General features: G+C 53.6%; 1 protein-coding gene across 3 annotated transcripts in view; it reads right to left on the reverse strand.

The window, feature by feature from the left end:
• Positions 1–2523: 2523 nt before the first annotated feature.
• The window catches only part of OLFML2A (olfactomedin like 2A), a 27443-nt gene continuing 13176 nt past the window's right edge, over positions 2524–16790 (reverse strand). The window contains exons 3-8 of one of the 3 annotated variants that reach the window (XM_039239050.1): positions 15942–16049; positions 14247–14456; positions 11871–12120; positions 9436–9666; positions 8209–8394; positions 2524–6717 (exon numbers count right to left, since the gene is read on the reverse strand). In XM_039239050.1, coding sequence (XP_039094981.1) covers positions 6113–6717; positions 8209–8394; positions 9436–9666; positions 11871–12120; positions 14247–14456; positions 15942–16049 — 1590 coding nt within the window. In that variant the 3' untranslated portion in view covers positions 2524–6112. Of the gene's footprint in view, positions 6718–8208; positions 8395–9435; positions 9667–11870; positions 12121–13653; positions 13727–14246; positions 14457–15941; positions 16050–16790 lie in introns of those variants that run through there. The other 2 variants (XM_039239051.1, XM_039239053.1) reach the window with 2 other exon arrangements.

Consider the following 16790-nt stretch of genomic DNA (forward strand, 5'->3'; position numbering starts at 1 on the left):
TGGCTCAGTTTCCTCATTTGTGAAATATGAACAGCAATAGTACTGATTTTATGCAGTCCCTGGAAAGATTCAAGGAGATCGCACTGTACGGCCGGACCACCGCCCCAGCACAGAGCATACACTCAGATGGTTAGCCCTGTGGATAGTTAGCTATTTTTATTATTTCTTCCTTTCCATGTGAGCCAGAGGGAGATTTTAGAGGTTGAAGCCAGGGAGAAAGTAGAAAGGGCAGAGGGAGGTACCCTCTGAGGATGACATCATTAGGGTGACCAGGGGAGGCTCTGCTTTGACATGGAGGCAGGTTGGGGGGTTGGTTCCTCCATGACCCCAGGAGGAGCCCACACCCCTTAGCAAGGCACGCAGAGCCCCTCTGGGCTGCCCGTGGTTGGAGCACCAGGCACACCTGGTGGGGATTGTTGCATCTGGCTCCCAGGCCTCCCAGTAGGCTCTCAAGAGCAGAGATTAAGACTTGCTGAGCTGGGTGCCCCGAAGGCCAGCACACAGGTGTCAGGCATGTTGGGTAGCCCACAGGCCATGGAGAGCTGGCAGACCAGACCCTCTGAGTAGGGCATTAACTGGTCACAAGGGCAACCAGAGCTACCACTTCCTGAATGCCCACTGTGTGCTGGGTATCATGCTTAGGGCTGACAAAATCACACTAATCTTGCCGCTGCTCCCTCTGGCCGTGGCTGCCATCAACCATGCCGGTGAAGGTCAGAGATCAGTCAGTCCAGCCACCCCCACACTCCCGCCCCAGCCCACTGAACTCTATAGCCTCTGGCCTCTGTTGGCCACCCAGCTGCCTTGAACACTGAATTGGGGCCCAGAGCCGACTGCCTGTCATGACACTATCATTAGGCAGATATTTTCCCCTGAAGATGGGTTTTCTTAATTTCATCCAACTGCAGGATGGAGGGAGTCCCTGGGAATATCCTGTCTGCTTTCCAACCTTAATGATCCCAGATTGCATTCCAGAGATTTCTGTGTGGAACCTGACTTAAGCTGCACAAATAAACGAAAGACGTATGACCCATCCGGTGGCCACGTGTTTGGATCCTTGCACAGCAGACCCCGTATGAACTTGCCCAAGGTTCTGACACAGATCACTATTGGGTGATTAGTGACCATTTGTTGGGGGTCTCCTGAGTGCAGGTGACATGGCGGGAACAGGTTCTGCTTCCACGGAGCTCTGATCCCAGTGAGGGGAGGCAGACCCTCAGCAAGTAAACAAACTGAAGTGCCCACTAGTGAAGAGACAAGAGAGCATTGGACTGGGGCCAACCTCAGACCCAGCCTTGAGGGGTGGCTTCCCTGGGGAGGTGACATTTCAGCTGAGACCAGCCAGTGTAGCAGGCAGAGGGATCAGCTGACACAGGGGCTGAAGATGGGGACACGGGGGAGCAGGCAGGGCTGGAGCTGGGGAAGGCCACCATCCAGATTACCCAAAGCCCAGCATGTTCGGCCTGCTTGCATCAGCCCCAGCGGGGTCTACATGATGAGAAGGACACGGCCCATCAGCCCCCACTGTGGCAGGATTGGCACCGTGCTTCTGGCTGTCTGTACTGTGGGGCATGGGACCCTCGTTATTGCCAGGGGCCACAGGGACAGTGCCCAGCTATGCCAAGGCTGGGGATGGAAGGCTGACTCTGCGTGTGTGTGTGTTTGGGGGAAGTTGGTCTAAATCCAAGTCACCATCAGTGGTTTGACAGCTCCTTGGAGGTACCTAAGTCACCAGGTGAGGGGACCTTGAATCATATGGGAGAATCTATTCCCTCCAGTCCCATCCCTCTGATTACATCAAGGTCAATGTTCACTTGCTGTTGGTTTGCCCTTTATGCCCCCTGACATCTCCTAATCTTGCTTTTTTACACAAAGAGTGACTGGGCTGGGGCTCACAAGCACATATCCACCAGAAGATGGTAGTGCTGTTCATTTTCAGTGTCCCATCCCAGCCACCTTGCATGAGGGGTCGCTGACTTTCTTTTTACTATTATAATATTCCTCCTTTAAAAATTTAAATTTTTTTGTTTTTCCTAACAGCTTATTAAGCTTCCCTTTGAAATAATATTATAGTAGGAAAAAGAATGAAATCATCTGAAAGTGAAATAGTAAACCATACAGAAGATGGTCACGGGGGGTTGGCGAAAGTCACAAAGGTCTGTGCAGGAGCGACTCAAGTTTGGGAAACATGGGACTAAGATGCTCAAGGCCCACCTCCCCAGTTCCAGAACACCGTTTTCCCCAGGAAAGCATTTAGTTAAGACTTTCAAGTGGAGCTTTTGATCATGTATTTATTTATTTAGTTATATGCCACCTTGTTTCAAAAAAGGTATCGTGGCAACTTACAAAAATAGATAAAATACAATAAAGTAAAAAACAAACAGATCAGGGTAAAGATTAAAGCAGAAAGCTAGACTGAAGTCAGAGTCAAGTAGGTGACTCAGTACAATTGTTAAAAATAATCTCAAATTTGACTTTGAGGTTCCCAGCGGCCAACGCAAAAAAGAAAACCCGACTCATTACAAGATTTCCTAACAGTTAGTTTGGGACTTTGGTATAAAACAGACCTGGTGCAAATCTTGACTCTACTACTTAAAGATTCACGGCCCTGAGAAGGTTGCTTAACTTTTCTGAACTTGAGGTTCATCACCTGTAAGGGGAAAAGCAATGCCAACCTTGGGGGTTCCTAGATACATCAGGGATGTGTGTCAGGGTGCCTTCTAGCTCTAGGAGAGGGCTGCTTGGGTCCTCAGCCACCCTTAGGCCCCACTAAGCTGCAAGTTTTCAGCCATAAAAGGGAGTTGACATCTGTCCCCTGTCAGTCCCTACCCTGCCCAAGCATGCAGCATATAAGAGGCAGAGCCAGAGCCAGATCCTAACCCAGGCCTCCCTGACTCCTACCCAGGCTCCCTGACAGCCTTCTCTGGTGCTGTGTGTTCCTGGACCAGTGTGGTCTCCAGTGCTGCCAGGGGGAGAATGCTTTGGAACACATGTGCTTTCCGGAACACTCAAGTCACTCCCAGGACATCCCCAGCCTCACTTTCAGGGCTGCCCCCAGGAGGCAGTGGCCCCCTTCTCTCCTCCATAGACAGAGCAGATTAAATGTTAAGGCCCAGAAATCTCTAGTGGGGGAGTCAAAGGCAGCAGCCAAAGCCCCTTCATGGGGTCAGAACACCGGAGACAGCTTCCTTTGCCTTCGTAGCCAAGGTCAGTAAGAAACACGGGCCCTCCCCAGTCCATGACCTCTCCTGTTTGAAGTACCTGTTGCCAAATGTAATAAAGCCCACAACGAAAACCTGTCCCTGCCTCCCATCAGCAGCCGAACAATTCCAGTTGTCTTAGAATTTTCTTTTCTCTGTTGATTTATATATGATCTGTTCCAAATGTGATTGGAGACAGTCCCTGGCATTCAAGGTTCTTTACAAGCTGACCCCATCCTCCTTCTTGGGTCTCCTTCTTGGGTCTCCTATGTGGATGCAGTTTGTGGCCCGGGCACACAGAATAAAAGCCGCCAGCCACTTCTGGAGCTGCCCCTAGAGTGTCAAGCAGTTGGCAAACAGCATGTACTGATCAGCTCTGGAACCCCAAACTGCTGCAGGCTAAGCTGCTGTGTGACCTTGGGTAAGTCCCTTCACCTCATCTGTAAAGTGGGCACGTTCTGAGTATATACCTTCCCCTGTGGGAAGGCATGGCATGCCTGGTACTCTTGATCCTCAGTGAGTGGTGATGGTTACATGACCTGATTTTGAGACCCGGCTCCACTTAACTGCTTGTACCACAAGTGACTCGTCTGGGTTCTAGTCTGACTATCTGTAAAGTGAGGAAAAGAACCCTTATCTACCACCTAACCCCCACACAAAGGACTGAGAACAGAAGGGGCTTAGTGAGTGTTTGGAGGCGGCAGCCAGCATCATCTCCCCCAGAAAACAATCTTGCTTGTCTTTTAATTTTCCCAAACCAGTCCTTTGTAACTTTCCTTTTTCTCAGATTAATGAGCAAGAGGAGTCTGAACACTTCTCACATGGTTAGGCTGTGAGGTCATGAAAGACACAGTCTTGTAAAACCCACACCCAGGGCCAAGGGAAACGCAGCCCCCTGAAGAGACTGTTGAGCACAGCCTGCCGACGGCTGGGTGGGGGGGAGGCTGGGTGTGGCCACCACTGTGAGTCAGGCCCTGCTTGGCTGGCTACCATCATCCCCCTTTGTTTGAGGGGTGAGTTACAGCTGAAACAAAACATCACCTGGCAATGCCTGACAGAAATGTCTTCTGCACAAAATGCATTTCCTTACAGTTTTGGGTATGCAGCTGAATTTTCTAACATGGCGGCTGGGCATTCAACTATACAGATATTTCAGGAGCTGGCATAGGGACAGAATGAGGGGAGCAGGATCAAGGGCGGTGCAGGGGTCAGCAGTAAATACTCTTTAAAGGTGTTGGGATGGGTTGGGTGCCTGGTCGGTCGTCTATGGCCTTCCCAGGAGGAGCTGCCTCCAAGCCGGGAGAATAAGGGATATAGACAAAGCCCTTCTGGAAGATCAGCTATGACCTGTTCCCCAGTGTGGCCCTGAGCCACTCTCTAAACCTCACTGGGGCATATGTCTCCTTTGGTGAAACAGGGAGTTGGACTGGTGAACTTCTGCCTAGCTCTAAAAATACTTCCTAAGGCAGATGAAGGGCAGGCTTGAAGGTCTTGTCCTGTGGGCTGTCTGGGTCTGAGGCTCAGGGAAGCCACCAGCAGCAGCAGGAGAGATGGCCCACCTGTGCATCCTTGGCCTTGAGTCCTGGGCTTAAGGGCAACCCTGGCAGCAAGATTCTGAAGGTAGGAAAAGCCCCGTCCACAGACCGCCTTCTCCTTCCCTCCCAGCTTTCACCCTTTAGCACTTCCATGCAACCGTAAAGTCCAATGCCTCCCCTGGACCCAGATGCTCCGATCTCAGCCTCCCCTAGGGCCCCCTCCCCACTCCCGCTGGGGGCCATTCCACTAAATGATCAGGTCAGGACTGACACGGAAGAGGGAATCTGTTTCATCCTGCTACCACCCCAGCCTTGGGTCCTAGGGTCTTGCTCATGGCAGTCCTGGAGGTATCCCTGAGTGCATATAGGTTGTGGGTTCAAAGGTCCAGAGAGAAAGGACAACATGGACCACAGGCCCAAAGGCTCTGGGAAGGACGGAGGAGAGGTCCCATAGCCTGTGGTATGTGGCCAAAGCCAGCCGTTCTAGGAGGAGAGGGAGCCTCAGGGCCTGGCCCAGCTGCCCACCCTGGTAGAGACCGGGCTGGCAGACAGCTGCCTGCAGCCTCCTCAGCTGCTGCTGCAGAAACAGATGACGGCACTGAGGAGGAATAAGAGAAAATAAAAATGAGTACAGAGGGAGGGGGAGCTTGGAACAGGGGCTGGTATTTTTCCTCGGGGTGTGGTTTCTGCTCAGTGGCTGGGTGACCATGGAGGTTTGGAATGTGGTTGGACAGAGGGTGAGGTGGAGGGCGGGGGGGGGGGGGGGGGGGGGGGGGGGGGGGGGGGAGGGGGGGGAGGTGGCCAGAGGCAAGGAGCAGGAGTATTAGTCGAGGGGCCTAAGGCCCAGGGCCACCACCAGTTCGGCCAGAACCGGGGCCTGTGGTGGTATATGGAGCAGAGCCTACAACCAGCACTAGTGCATGGGTCCCAGAGGCCTCTGGTTTTGAGTGGCCCCAGGAAGGGAGACAGAGTTGAGAGACCAAGAGAAATTACAGGAGTAGGGAGAGGCCTGGAGGTGTAGGGGAGAGTGGTCAGGTCTCCTCATCTGTAAAGCATGGCCTGCCTGATCCAAAGCAGCTATTTAGGCAAGGGAACTGTCTCTCTGAGCCTCAGTGTCCTCATCTATTAAATGGGCTTAATCATCTCTACCTCCGAGGGTGCGGTGGGGGGACCAAGAGGGATTGAGTGCATGTAAAGCTCTCGCAGGTGCTCTGCAAGTGGAAGGGATTACTAATCCACTGGGTGCCAAGGGAGCTTTATCCTGGCTGCGCCGCATGCCCTGGGACCTGGCCCCCTGAAAACCTAACCCTTGCGGGAGTTGCTGTGGGGAGCCCCCATGCCCACTGCCCCTCCTCTCCTGGGAGCACAGGTCCATGCTCAGACCACGAAGTGCAGGGTGTAGGTGAGCTGGTGGCCGTTGTCCCAGGCGTACAGCACCCGCTCCTTGGGGTTGTAGTCGATCTGGGTGGTGTAGGCGTGCTTATTGAGGAAGGGCAGCTGCGGGCGCGCGTCGGTGCCCGTGTGCGTGTCGAAGGCGTAGGCCACCTCACCCTCCTGCTGATTGTACGTGTCCACGGCGTACAGGATGCCGCACACCAGGAAGCAGTTCCCGTAGGAGTTCCGCCGCAGCCGCGTCTTCCACGTGGTCTCGCGGTGCATGGAGAGGTCGCCGGGGTCCAGGCGGCTCAGCACGATCACCTCGGGCTGGGCCTCATCGCGGTCATCCGCCGCGGGGTAGATGACCCACAGGCCGCTCTCGTCCACCGCGAAGTCGATGTCCGAGTGGCCGCGCCACTTCCAGGGCGTGGTGTCCTCGTACACCACGTCGGGCAGCAGCGCCCAGGAGGCCACGAAGCGCTGCCTCAGGTCGTACTTGATGATGTTCTTGGTGAAGGCGCGGTTGTAGTAGAAGGCGCCCTGGTACACCACGTGGCCCGTGCCGATCCAGTTATAGGGCAGCTTGTACATGTTACTCCAGCGGCCTGTGTGTGGAGAGCCTGAGGGTCACACCTGAGCCTCCAGGACAGCCCCCCACTCCCCCCAACCCCCAGGGACTGGCGCGGCCACCCAGGGCTCCTGAGTGGCCCCGCAAGCAAGGGATACTGAGTGTGCTATGATGGGCCAATCATCCCACCGCACCTCGACCACCGAGGAGGTACTGTTATCATCCCACTTGCCAAGGAGGAAACAGGCAGAGAGTTCAAGGGCGCACAGTTATGGAAGCCGCAGCTTCCCGTCCTATGAAACGAGAATCACAAGTCTCACCACGTTAGGCTGCTGTGTTGATTAGAGGAAAATGTATACGAATCATTTGCACAGGGCCTGGCAAGTATGAGCTTTGTCCCAGCTCCTCTATGCTTTGTCTCAGTGCCTTTGCCCATGGTGTTCCTTTTGTCTGGACTGCCATTCCCCATCCTGTCTGCCTAAGGAAGGCCTCCTTATCTTTCAGAGCCCTTAGCCAATGTTACCTCCTCCAGGAAGCCTTCCATGACGCCTCCTGGCTTGAGTGACGGCCTCTTCTCTGACCTACCATAATCCTTGCCTTGGCACTTTTCACTGGCTTCCTCCACACCAGACTGTGAGCTACTGGAAGCAGGGATCAGGTCAGTTTTGACCTGGCAGAGGAAGGACTTCGGCTGTTCCAGGCCATACCCTGTGACTCCACAGCTATTAGGATAAATCCAAACTTTGATGTGGCTCATGAGGTCTGCCTCAGCCTACTCTCTCATTCTGCTTCCCCCACCTCCCTTCTATGCCTCCCTGCCTCTCATTGCCAGGCCTTGGCACACACTGGGCCTTTTCTGCGTGGAACACCCGTCCCTTTCTCTTCTGCGTGGCTACTCCTGCTCTTCCTCCAGGGCTCAGCTCAGCATCACCTCTTGCTCTGGGAAGTCTCTGATGTGCACCATCCTTTCAGCCCTCCCACAAACACTATACTGAGATTATTTCTTTTAAGCGTTTGCCTCTCACATCAGACCCTACATTTCTGGAGGGTGGGTCCTGTCTAAGTGTCCCCTCCCCCATCATGCACCAGATCTGATAACCAAAATTCTGCCTTTCCCTGCCCAGACTTGCAGTTCCTCTAAGCTCTGCTCACCTGCAAAACAGAGTGATAACCCCCACCTCATAGAATTATGAAGACACCGTGAGCTGATGCACACAGCACGATTAGCATAATAAGTGCTCAAGAAGGGGAAACTCTAAGTATTGTTCCTCTTGACAGTAAGTTACACTTAGGAGGGCAGGACCACATCCATCTTGTTTGTTGCTGCGGTCCAGCTCCTGGCTCTGTGCCGGCACATGGGGGCGCCCTCACGTGCCCCTCCTTGGGGTGGCTGATCATTTGCAGCTAGGCCAGGCTGGGGAGGTCTGGACCACAGGAGACCACAGGCAAAAGAGGGCCCCGTCTCCACAGGAGACCCTCCTCAGGCCACCCACTCCCTGCCCCCCTTCCCACCTCCAGGCTCTCCCACCTTGCTTGAAGTTTTCCAGGTTGCGGAACTCCACCAGGCTGTTCCCGTAGTAGTAGTTGGTGACATAGATCCTGTCATCCTTCGCAGCAGGGTCCTTCATCCACGCTCCCTCGTGGCGCCCGTAGCTGTGGTGCCTCACAGGGGGGTCCACAGCCCGGAGGGTGCCCTCGCAGCTCATCTCCCTGCCTGTGGGGAGTGAGGGGCGCAGCGTTTGATACTCAGACCCACAGGCCCCGAGCCAGAGCAGCAGTCCTGGGAACGTTATCTGGGCCGTACTTAAATCCCTCCTGATCTTTTGTTCACAGCCCTTTTCCCCCTTTCGTCATGATCAGAGCAATGTCTGATCAATGGAGAAAACACAGAACATTCGGTAAAGGAGAAGGGGGGAAATAAAAATGATTCAAGATGTCATTATCCAAAGAAAATTTTAAACATGCTATATTTCCTTCCATTTCTTTTTCTCTTCTTCGCACGTCCAGTCATGCAGACATCCGTTAAAAAAGCGCGGTTCTTCTGAAGATTCAGTTTTATGCATCCTGTTTTTTCCCTCCACTGGGTGATTTCTCACATCATTAGAATGGCTTCTTAATGATGTGATTTCAAGGTTCTACCAGGCCACCAGACAGCTGTGCCCCAGTCCCCTTGGTGTGAGACCTTCAGATTATTTCCAGTTTTCTAATGTTGGAGACAGGCTGGGAGGGAACCCATTAAGCTGCAGCTGTTGTCCGCATTGCCGATGGACCTTTCAGGAAAGATTCCTGCAAGTGGGATGCACTCAGGCCAAAGGAGGCAATGGCTTTAACAATACCTTGTTATTACAGGTAGCCAAGAGGCCCTCCAGAAAGATGGGCTCGATGATTTAATAAGAAAGGCTTTTACCAAAAGGCACAAGCCAAAGCTACAAACGTGGACGTAAAAAAAATTAAGATATGAAAATCGTTGCTGGATTTGGTGATGGGATTCTAGGTGATGTTAGGATTTGTTGAAAATACTACCTGTTTCACTGTAAATGTCCATCAAACTTTCTATAAAGGATCAGATAGAAAACAGTTTTGCCTTTCCAGACCACATACATCTGTATTCTTTTCTTTTTTTTTTTTTTTTTTTTTTTTACAACCCCTTAAAAATGTGAAAACCATTCTTAGCTTGAAGGCCATACAAAAACAGGTTGCAGGCTGTATTTGGCCCATGGGCTGGACCCTACTGACTCCTGTGAGGCTTACTCACCTGGGTTGGGGACGTCTGGGCGTGAAGGTGGCTCGGTGGGCACGGGACGGGTGGTGAGGGTTGGGGTGGGGGTGACAGTAGGGTCCGCGCTGGGGGTGCCGGAGGCCAAGTCCGCTCCCTCCGAGGCCCTGGGCCCAGCCTCGTCTTGTTCTGCTGAGTTGGGCTCTGCTGGCCTGTCCTCAGCCCTGGGCGGCGGTTGTTCCAGCCAGGAAGTGCCCCTGAGCGCGTTGTCTGTGGGGAGAAGACCCTGGGTTCACATCCTGTGCCACCTGCCAGGGTCCTCCCCAGGCCCATCTGGCTCCCAGCTCAGGAGCCACGGCAGAGAGAAGCGGGGAGGCCCTGAGGGGTAAAAGGCCTCTGAAAGTGGGAGGTGGGGAGGCTTTGTGGTCTGCAGACCAGCTCCAAGCCCCCCAGCTGAGTGAGCTCAGCCAAGTCGCCTGCCTTGGTGGGCCGCAGCTTCCCGTCCTATGAAACGAGACTCACAAGGCTCACCACGTTAGGCTGCTGTGTTGATTAGAGGAAAATGTATACGAATCATTTGCACAGGGCCTGGCAAGTATGAGGTACCAAACAGGAGACCCCTTCCCTCCTAAGTGTCAAACACTTTGTACCAGTTCTTTCATGTGCTAGATTCAACCCCAGGAGGCAGAAACCCTTGCTCCCATTTTGCAGACTTTGTCCTGGTCGTCTCCCCTAGAACCCAGCGTGTTTCTCTCACCCAGTATTTGCCACTTCAGGCAGGGTGGGGCAGGCACAGCCAGCCTCCCATCACCTCTGGACTCCAGGTCTCTGTCTCTGTCCCCTCACTCATCTCCTACGTCTCATTTTGTGGCATTTTGGGCAGCCCCCCCCCCTTTTTTCCCCCACCCCTGCTGGTGAGGCCTTTGCTGACAGGATGACTTTTTCAGCTCCCACGGGACCCCTTTGGGGCCATGTCTGGGTCACCCCTGACCCACACACTTCTCTGGGCTGGGATGGATGGGGCCTGGGTAGGGAAAGCAGGAAGATCCAATGACGCACAGAAGGGACAGAGCTGTGAAGGGGTTTCAGGCAGGCTCTATAGCCCCCTGGCCTGGGTTCTGGTCCCACCACTCACTGTGAACCCTGGAGCCATCTCTTCAACTCTCTGAACTTGTTTCCTCACCTGGATCAAGTGCAACAGCGTGTGTGAAAGATACTCAGAAAACGGAGATGTCAGCCAGGGACAAAGGAAAGGTGATGGTGTGGCTCCCAGGGGACGAGGCCCCTTGACTCCAGGACAATTACCTGACTTCTTCCTTTTCTCTCCCTGCCAGGCTTCCTCTTTGCATAGGATTTAGCCAGGCCCCATTGTGGGGCAGCCGGTGGTGTCTCTCGGGAATGGGGCACACCCTCTTTCAGGGAGGCCTGGCCTTGGCAGCCAGCCAGGGCAAGAGGCTTGTTCCCACGAGCCTCGCTGGTAGAGCCAGATGCGTACAGCTGTTCTAGGGCAGTGCCCAGCCAGGGGTCAGAGGCTCTGTACTGTGGCCAGGCTGAGCTGGCAGGACTCAGAGCCAGCCAGTAGCTAGCACCAGGGGCTTGGGAAAGAGGCCTCTGAGCCTTGATAGAGCACAAATTTACCAGGCTCTTAAAGGAGCCTGGTCCCTCACAGTTCCACCTCCTGGTCCCTTGGACATGTGGGCAGAGAGCCTCATAGGAGGAGGTGGTTAACAGGGCCCAGGAAGGGGGAGCAGGCTTAGGATGCCCCTTGGGCATCTCGGGAGGGTCTCAGAGGAGGAATCAGGAGCCACATCAGTGAGGATGGCCCAGAAATTTGGGTACACTTGGAACTTTGGTCTCTTGTTTTTTTGGTTAAGTACTTGGTGGCCTTCACCGTGATCCCCCATGGATTGCAGGCAAAATGTAGGAGTCTGTGGGCTCTTCTTTGGGGAAATAAGAAGTGGAGGTGCTGGAGAGGCCATCCATTCCAAGGCCACTTGGGAAACAAGAGGTGTCCCGAAGGCCCCATGTCATTTCCCAGAACCCTGGCCTGGCTATAGCTCCAGGGGATTCCCACCACACCTCTGGCGGCTACCTGGTCACAGGTATGTTTTTTCCCACTGGACTGTGAAGTCCACGTTAAGCAGAATCTCTGGGAGATACAGCAAGTACATGATGGACCTTCAGCAAATCTTTGAATGAAGAAGGAAAAGTCGAGTGAGGGCAGAGACAGCTGAAGATACTGGAAAGGAACCGAGTGGCCCTTTGTACTGATTATATCACTTCACCCCCAAGAACGCCGTGAGGGGTATTATCACATTGTGCGGATAAACAAAGGGCACCAATAGGTAACCATTGGAAGTGGCATCTGGGAAGTTTGACTGCAGAGAAGACACTGGATCCTTGTAGGTGATCCGTGGGGTGCTGTCCACCAGCAAGCCCCCGACCCCCAGGGGTCCAACCCTCCTCCAACTCACCGGCCACGGCCTCGGCCGCCTCCTTCCTGCCTGCCTTGTAGTAGGTGATGCCTCGGATCACAGCCTGCTGCTGGGCCAGGGCCCGGGGCTTGGCTGTGGGCTGGGGGAATCTGCCCTTGCCGCCCTCCTTCCTCAGCTTCTCCACCTTCAGCAGCTTCTCCTTAGGAGGTTTTGGGAGGCCCTTGTCTACAAAGCTCTTCTGCATGTTGCCATATTTGTCGTTGTCTTTGCCTTTCCCTCCAGCTGTGTCCTGAGAGAGAAGCGAAATCTCAGACTTAGGGGGAGGTGGAAGAGGTGCTGTGGGAGGTCACGGAGGCTCAGCTTGTGGGGGCTGGAAATGGTCATGCCGCTCCAGGACCCATGTCTCAAGTGCTTGTGAAGTCACAGTTTTCTCCCAGAGTGGCTAAGCCCATGACTGGGGTGTGCCTTGGTTTCCCCACTCAGCTCTAGTTCTCAAGCCCAGCCTCATAGGTTAGAGTCCTGTCTCATTTCCGAACACCCGCATACTCACCCCCAGGAGGTAGATTATAATGATCAACTCCCTAGGGAGGTAACTGGTCACCAGGTCAGCTTCCTATCCGTCTCTCTCTCACTCATGGGTCTTTGTTAGTGGGCAGGGAAGAGGTTCTCAGGCTCCCAGGCAAGATAACCAATGTCATCTCAGTGTGCTCGGAGCTGTCCCAGTGTTAGCACTGTAAGTCTTTCATCCTGGGAAGCCCTTCGGACTCAGGCAAACTTGAATGCGTTGGTCACCAAGGGCATTGCCCTTCATGCATGCAGTTTCCAACGTTTTTTAAATTTTATTTTTACTTCCTTTTAAATGCCTCTGGTGCTGGCTTGGCACAAGATCACAGGCCCTGTGACATCACCCATTGTCAGGCAGACTCTCCAGGAGATACAGCAAGTACAGTATCTAGACCTTCCGTGTCGTGGCCAAAACAGCATTCATTCGCTCCTGTGGACTTGACACAGGAATGAGCAGGAAGCCTGCCCTGGGCTAAGGCATCAGGCTTCCTCCACACTTTATCAGCAGCTAGGCAGTCCCGGCTGCAGGCACAGATGGCCCCATCATCACAATGTCAGCAGAGGAGGCCAAGAGGTGGAGAGGAAGAGTGTGGGCTTGCCAGTCACGCAGATGCAGGTTCAAGTCCTGGCGTAGCCGCCCTCTCTCCACGTGACCTCACTCTGCGCTTCCTCATCTGCCAAATGGTCAATGATTGTCCCTCCTCGCGAGTGGTTATGAGAATAACTGAGATCATGTCTGTGAGGAAATCGGGTTTAGATGTTAGAAGTCAAATTTAGAGGATGTCAGGATTCTATAATGTCAGCTCCTTTCTTCCCTGCTCCAAAACACAGGCTGCTGTGTGGATTGGAACAGTTGTGCCCTGCATGTGGGTGACTGGCCGAAGGGGCATGAATGGCATTGAAATTGAATCTGTACTCTTATTTGCCAAGCTGCACACCCTAGTGTATACTTATCATAGGAGGGAGCCTCTGTACAGTTTGCCCACCCCCAGGGGACTCCTTTTTATTTGCCCAGAAGAAGAGCTTTTTTGGCAGTTGTCTGCTTAGAGGAGGGCCTTTTCCTTTCTTTTTTTTTTTAATCTTATTTTTAAATTTATTTATTTTGAGAGAGAGAGAGGGTGCAGAAGGGGCAGAGAGACAGCGAGACAGATAAAAACCCAAGCAGGCTCCGTGCTATCAGTGCAGAGCCCAGTGTGGGGCTCAAACCCATGAACTGTGAGATCATGACCTGAGTTGAAACCAAGAGTTGGATGCTCACCCAACTGAGCCACCCAGGCGCCCCGAGGAGGGTCTTTTTCAAATGCATGTACAGGTGTGTTATATGTCTTGGATGGCTCTGCCTGGTGTCTCTGCTGAGCTTGAATATGGAACGCCTGGGTATTTGCTGCAGGTTGACAAAGTGGTGTTAGTCTGCAGGGTTCCCCAAGGCATGGCCCACCTACCCCTGAGCAGGCGGGGCCCAGGGGGCCAGCCTCAGCAGGAGAGGCTATAAGTGGCTTTACTGCAGCCCAACCCCAGGGCCAGGCAGGAAGCACCCTCTCTATAGCCTTGTCCCCACTAGTTTGGAAATGGAAATGCCTTGGACGCCGCCAAACACCTGCCTCAGCAAACAGACACCTCAGCAGGATCCCCATGCCTGCCCCCACCTTACCTCTGCCAACCATGCCCGCTGTAAGCCAGGCAAGCCCTGCCTCCCCCCCCACCATGGACTCTCCAACTGTGCCAGCCCTCAGCCCTCTCCTATGCTAACCTGAAACCCTCACCCAGCTAGTCCCTGGGACTAAGGTCCTGGCACACTGTGTTCCCAAGTCCACCCACCTGCTAGCCCCATCACCAGAGCCACGGCCTCACCTGAGCCTTGCTGGCAGGGCCAGGGGCTGGGGCAGCATCTGGGACTGTGGCCGCATCCTTCTGCAGCAGCTGGAGGCCCAGGCTGGAGAGCTCCTTCTTGATGCCCATCATGATGGCTGAGTGATTCTCATAGCGCTTCAGCTGCTCACTGAGATGGCGCATGCCCTCCTTCACCACCTCGTTCTCCCGGCTCAGGTTCACCTTGACGCTCTGTGGGGCAGGGCCTCAGTCAGGGTCTTTCTAGCCTCATCTGAGAGCCACTTCCTACCCCCCACCCCCACCCCCCTGGAGGAGACACCTCAGCTTCGCTGCCCAGTCTCCTGAGGAGGGCCCAAGGGTATAGACAGTGGCACCAGCCGGCTTGGATGGATAAAGCATGCTGCCCAGAGACTGTGTAATCATTACTGTCTTATTTAAAAAGTGAAGTAAGTGATGTTTTTCCCTTGGGCAGGGGGAGCCAGTTCCTCCGAAGTGAGGCTGTTTTCTTCACTTCCACCCAGAGTTAGCAATAAGGGTGGTTTTTTTTTTTTTTTTTTTTTTTGAGTTATCGCCTAGTGAACAGAAGCAAAGCACAGATAATGCAAAACAGAAGACAATTAAAAAATCATTTCTTGGTGGCTACGGAAATCATTTCTGATTTGTTCCAGCCACAGCAGATACACTCTCCAGATTGTCTGGCTCCTAGTTCCATGAAGTGAGTTAACATTTCCTAAGATTACTGGAGGAAAGGTCAAAGAAGGATAACCACGGGGCTGGCATCAGGAGTGCCTGGCATGTACTAGGTGCACAGAAAACACTGGCATGCGGTAGCGATCCAACAACTGTTCCCTGATTCCCAGGCTGGCAAGGGCCTGGCACACAGTACATACACACCAAACACTTTTTGGGTAATTAAAAGCACTGTGACCCCAGCCTTGGGGCGAGCAAGGGGTTAATCTCCCACCCAGGGGCACAGGATGCCCAGGTGCCCCCTCCCTCTGAAAAGGAAGCCGGGAAAGGAAGCCCCCACGCCCGCTCCTGGCAGCCGCGTGTCCCCAGGCTCCCGGCAGCCCAGAAGGGGCCGGATATAGGAAACAGGCGGAGGCCAGGCTGTGCCAGCAGAGATGTGTGCCAGCAAACCTTGAACGTGCAGCCTGGACCCCCAGGATTGTCCAACTCTGTCACTGTCCTCAGGGGGCGGTCCTGGCCACCTGCCTAGCCCTCCAGCACATTTGCACTTGACCAGAAGATGCTTAGCACCTCTGCATCTGCTGCAAGTGGGTACTGGGACCGCGATGCTATATTAATAAGCCCTGCCCCAGTGGGCGTAGCCAGTTCTGCACTTTTATATGGCATTTTATAAAGCGATGAGTGGCCCTGGAGTTGTGCAATGTACAAGTCCTGGTCTTGGTGAATTAAGGGCAACTGCAAGTTCCAACCAGCCCCATTCCATATCCCTTTCATGTAGTCAGCCAATGCCTCAGTTTCTCCACCCAGCCTTCCAGCTTTCTGTAGGCCCATGAGCCCAGTCAGACCTCTTTCTCAAAGTCTGGACCCAGAGGCCTGCATTTCCCTCTCCCAGCTGCCTCCTAAAGTCCAGTTTTCAACAGCCACCAGGGTCAAGGCAGAATTGCCCAGGCCCCTTCAGACACTACTAACTACCCTTGGCCACTAGTGTTGACCCAGCCTGGCTCCTGGGTACGGCTCTGCCCTTACCTCTTCCAGTGTGTTCATCTGGGAGGCCACCTTGTGGACATAGGCGTGCACTTTCATCAGGTCCATGCTGTACAAGGTGCCCTCCAGGAGATCCACCATGGACTGCAGCTGCTCAGGAAAGGGCGGGAGGGTTAGGGCAAGGGCAGAACGCAGGATCAGGCACAAAGGGTGCAAAAGGAGCTCTACTGCTTAGAATGGCCTCCATGGGTCCTCAGCATCCATTAGACCCAGCTTGCTAATAATAATCATGAGAAAAGCAGTGGATTCCATTTTTGAACACTTACCGTAAGGCAGGCACTGTGTTAGGCGCTTTTCACTGTTTCACTTAGTCCTCAGGACAACCCAACTGGGTGTGTGGTGGACAACGGAGATCAATCTACATGCTCTGAGATCCCTCTTACCTGTTTTTTGTGCCCGTACCTGGCTTCCATGTGTCTCCTTTTTAACAGCCTGCATCTGTAACTCTCTTCAAAGAGCTGCTGTGTCCCCAGAGTGCCTGGGAGTGTATGTCCTCCTGGGCGGTCCTTAGGCAATGCCTGGCAGGTGTGGGCATTGAAAATCCCAGCTCCCTAGCCCCAGTGGGGACAACTGGGCTGTCATTCACACTCCAGCGTCCCCTGGGGCTGAAGCTGATGGTTAGCCTGAGACTACACCCTACTGGGCTTCCTTCTCTTCCCACCTCCACCTCTACCACTTTGGTACCAGCTTCTCCCAGGATTTTCAGAATACATTACCAGCACATGAATCACTTGCCTCAGTCTGCACCTTGGGACCCAAAGACAAGGTCTGGACAATTTTTTTTTCTTTCTTTCTTTCTTTCTTTCTTTCTTTCTTTCTTTCTTTCTTTCT

Source organism: Hyaena hyaena, unplaced genomic scaffold (assembly GCF_003009895.1).
Source record: "Hyaena hyaena isolate Hyena2069 unplaced genomic scaffold, ASM300989v1 scaffold_151, whole genome shotgun sequence".
Lineage (NCBI taxonomy): Eukaryota > Metazoa > Chordata > Mammalia > Carnivora > Hyaenidae > Hyaena > Hyaena hyaena.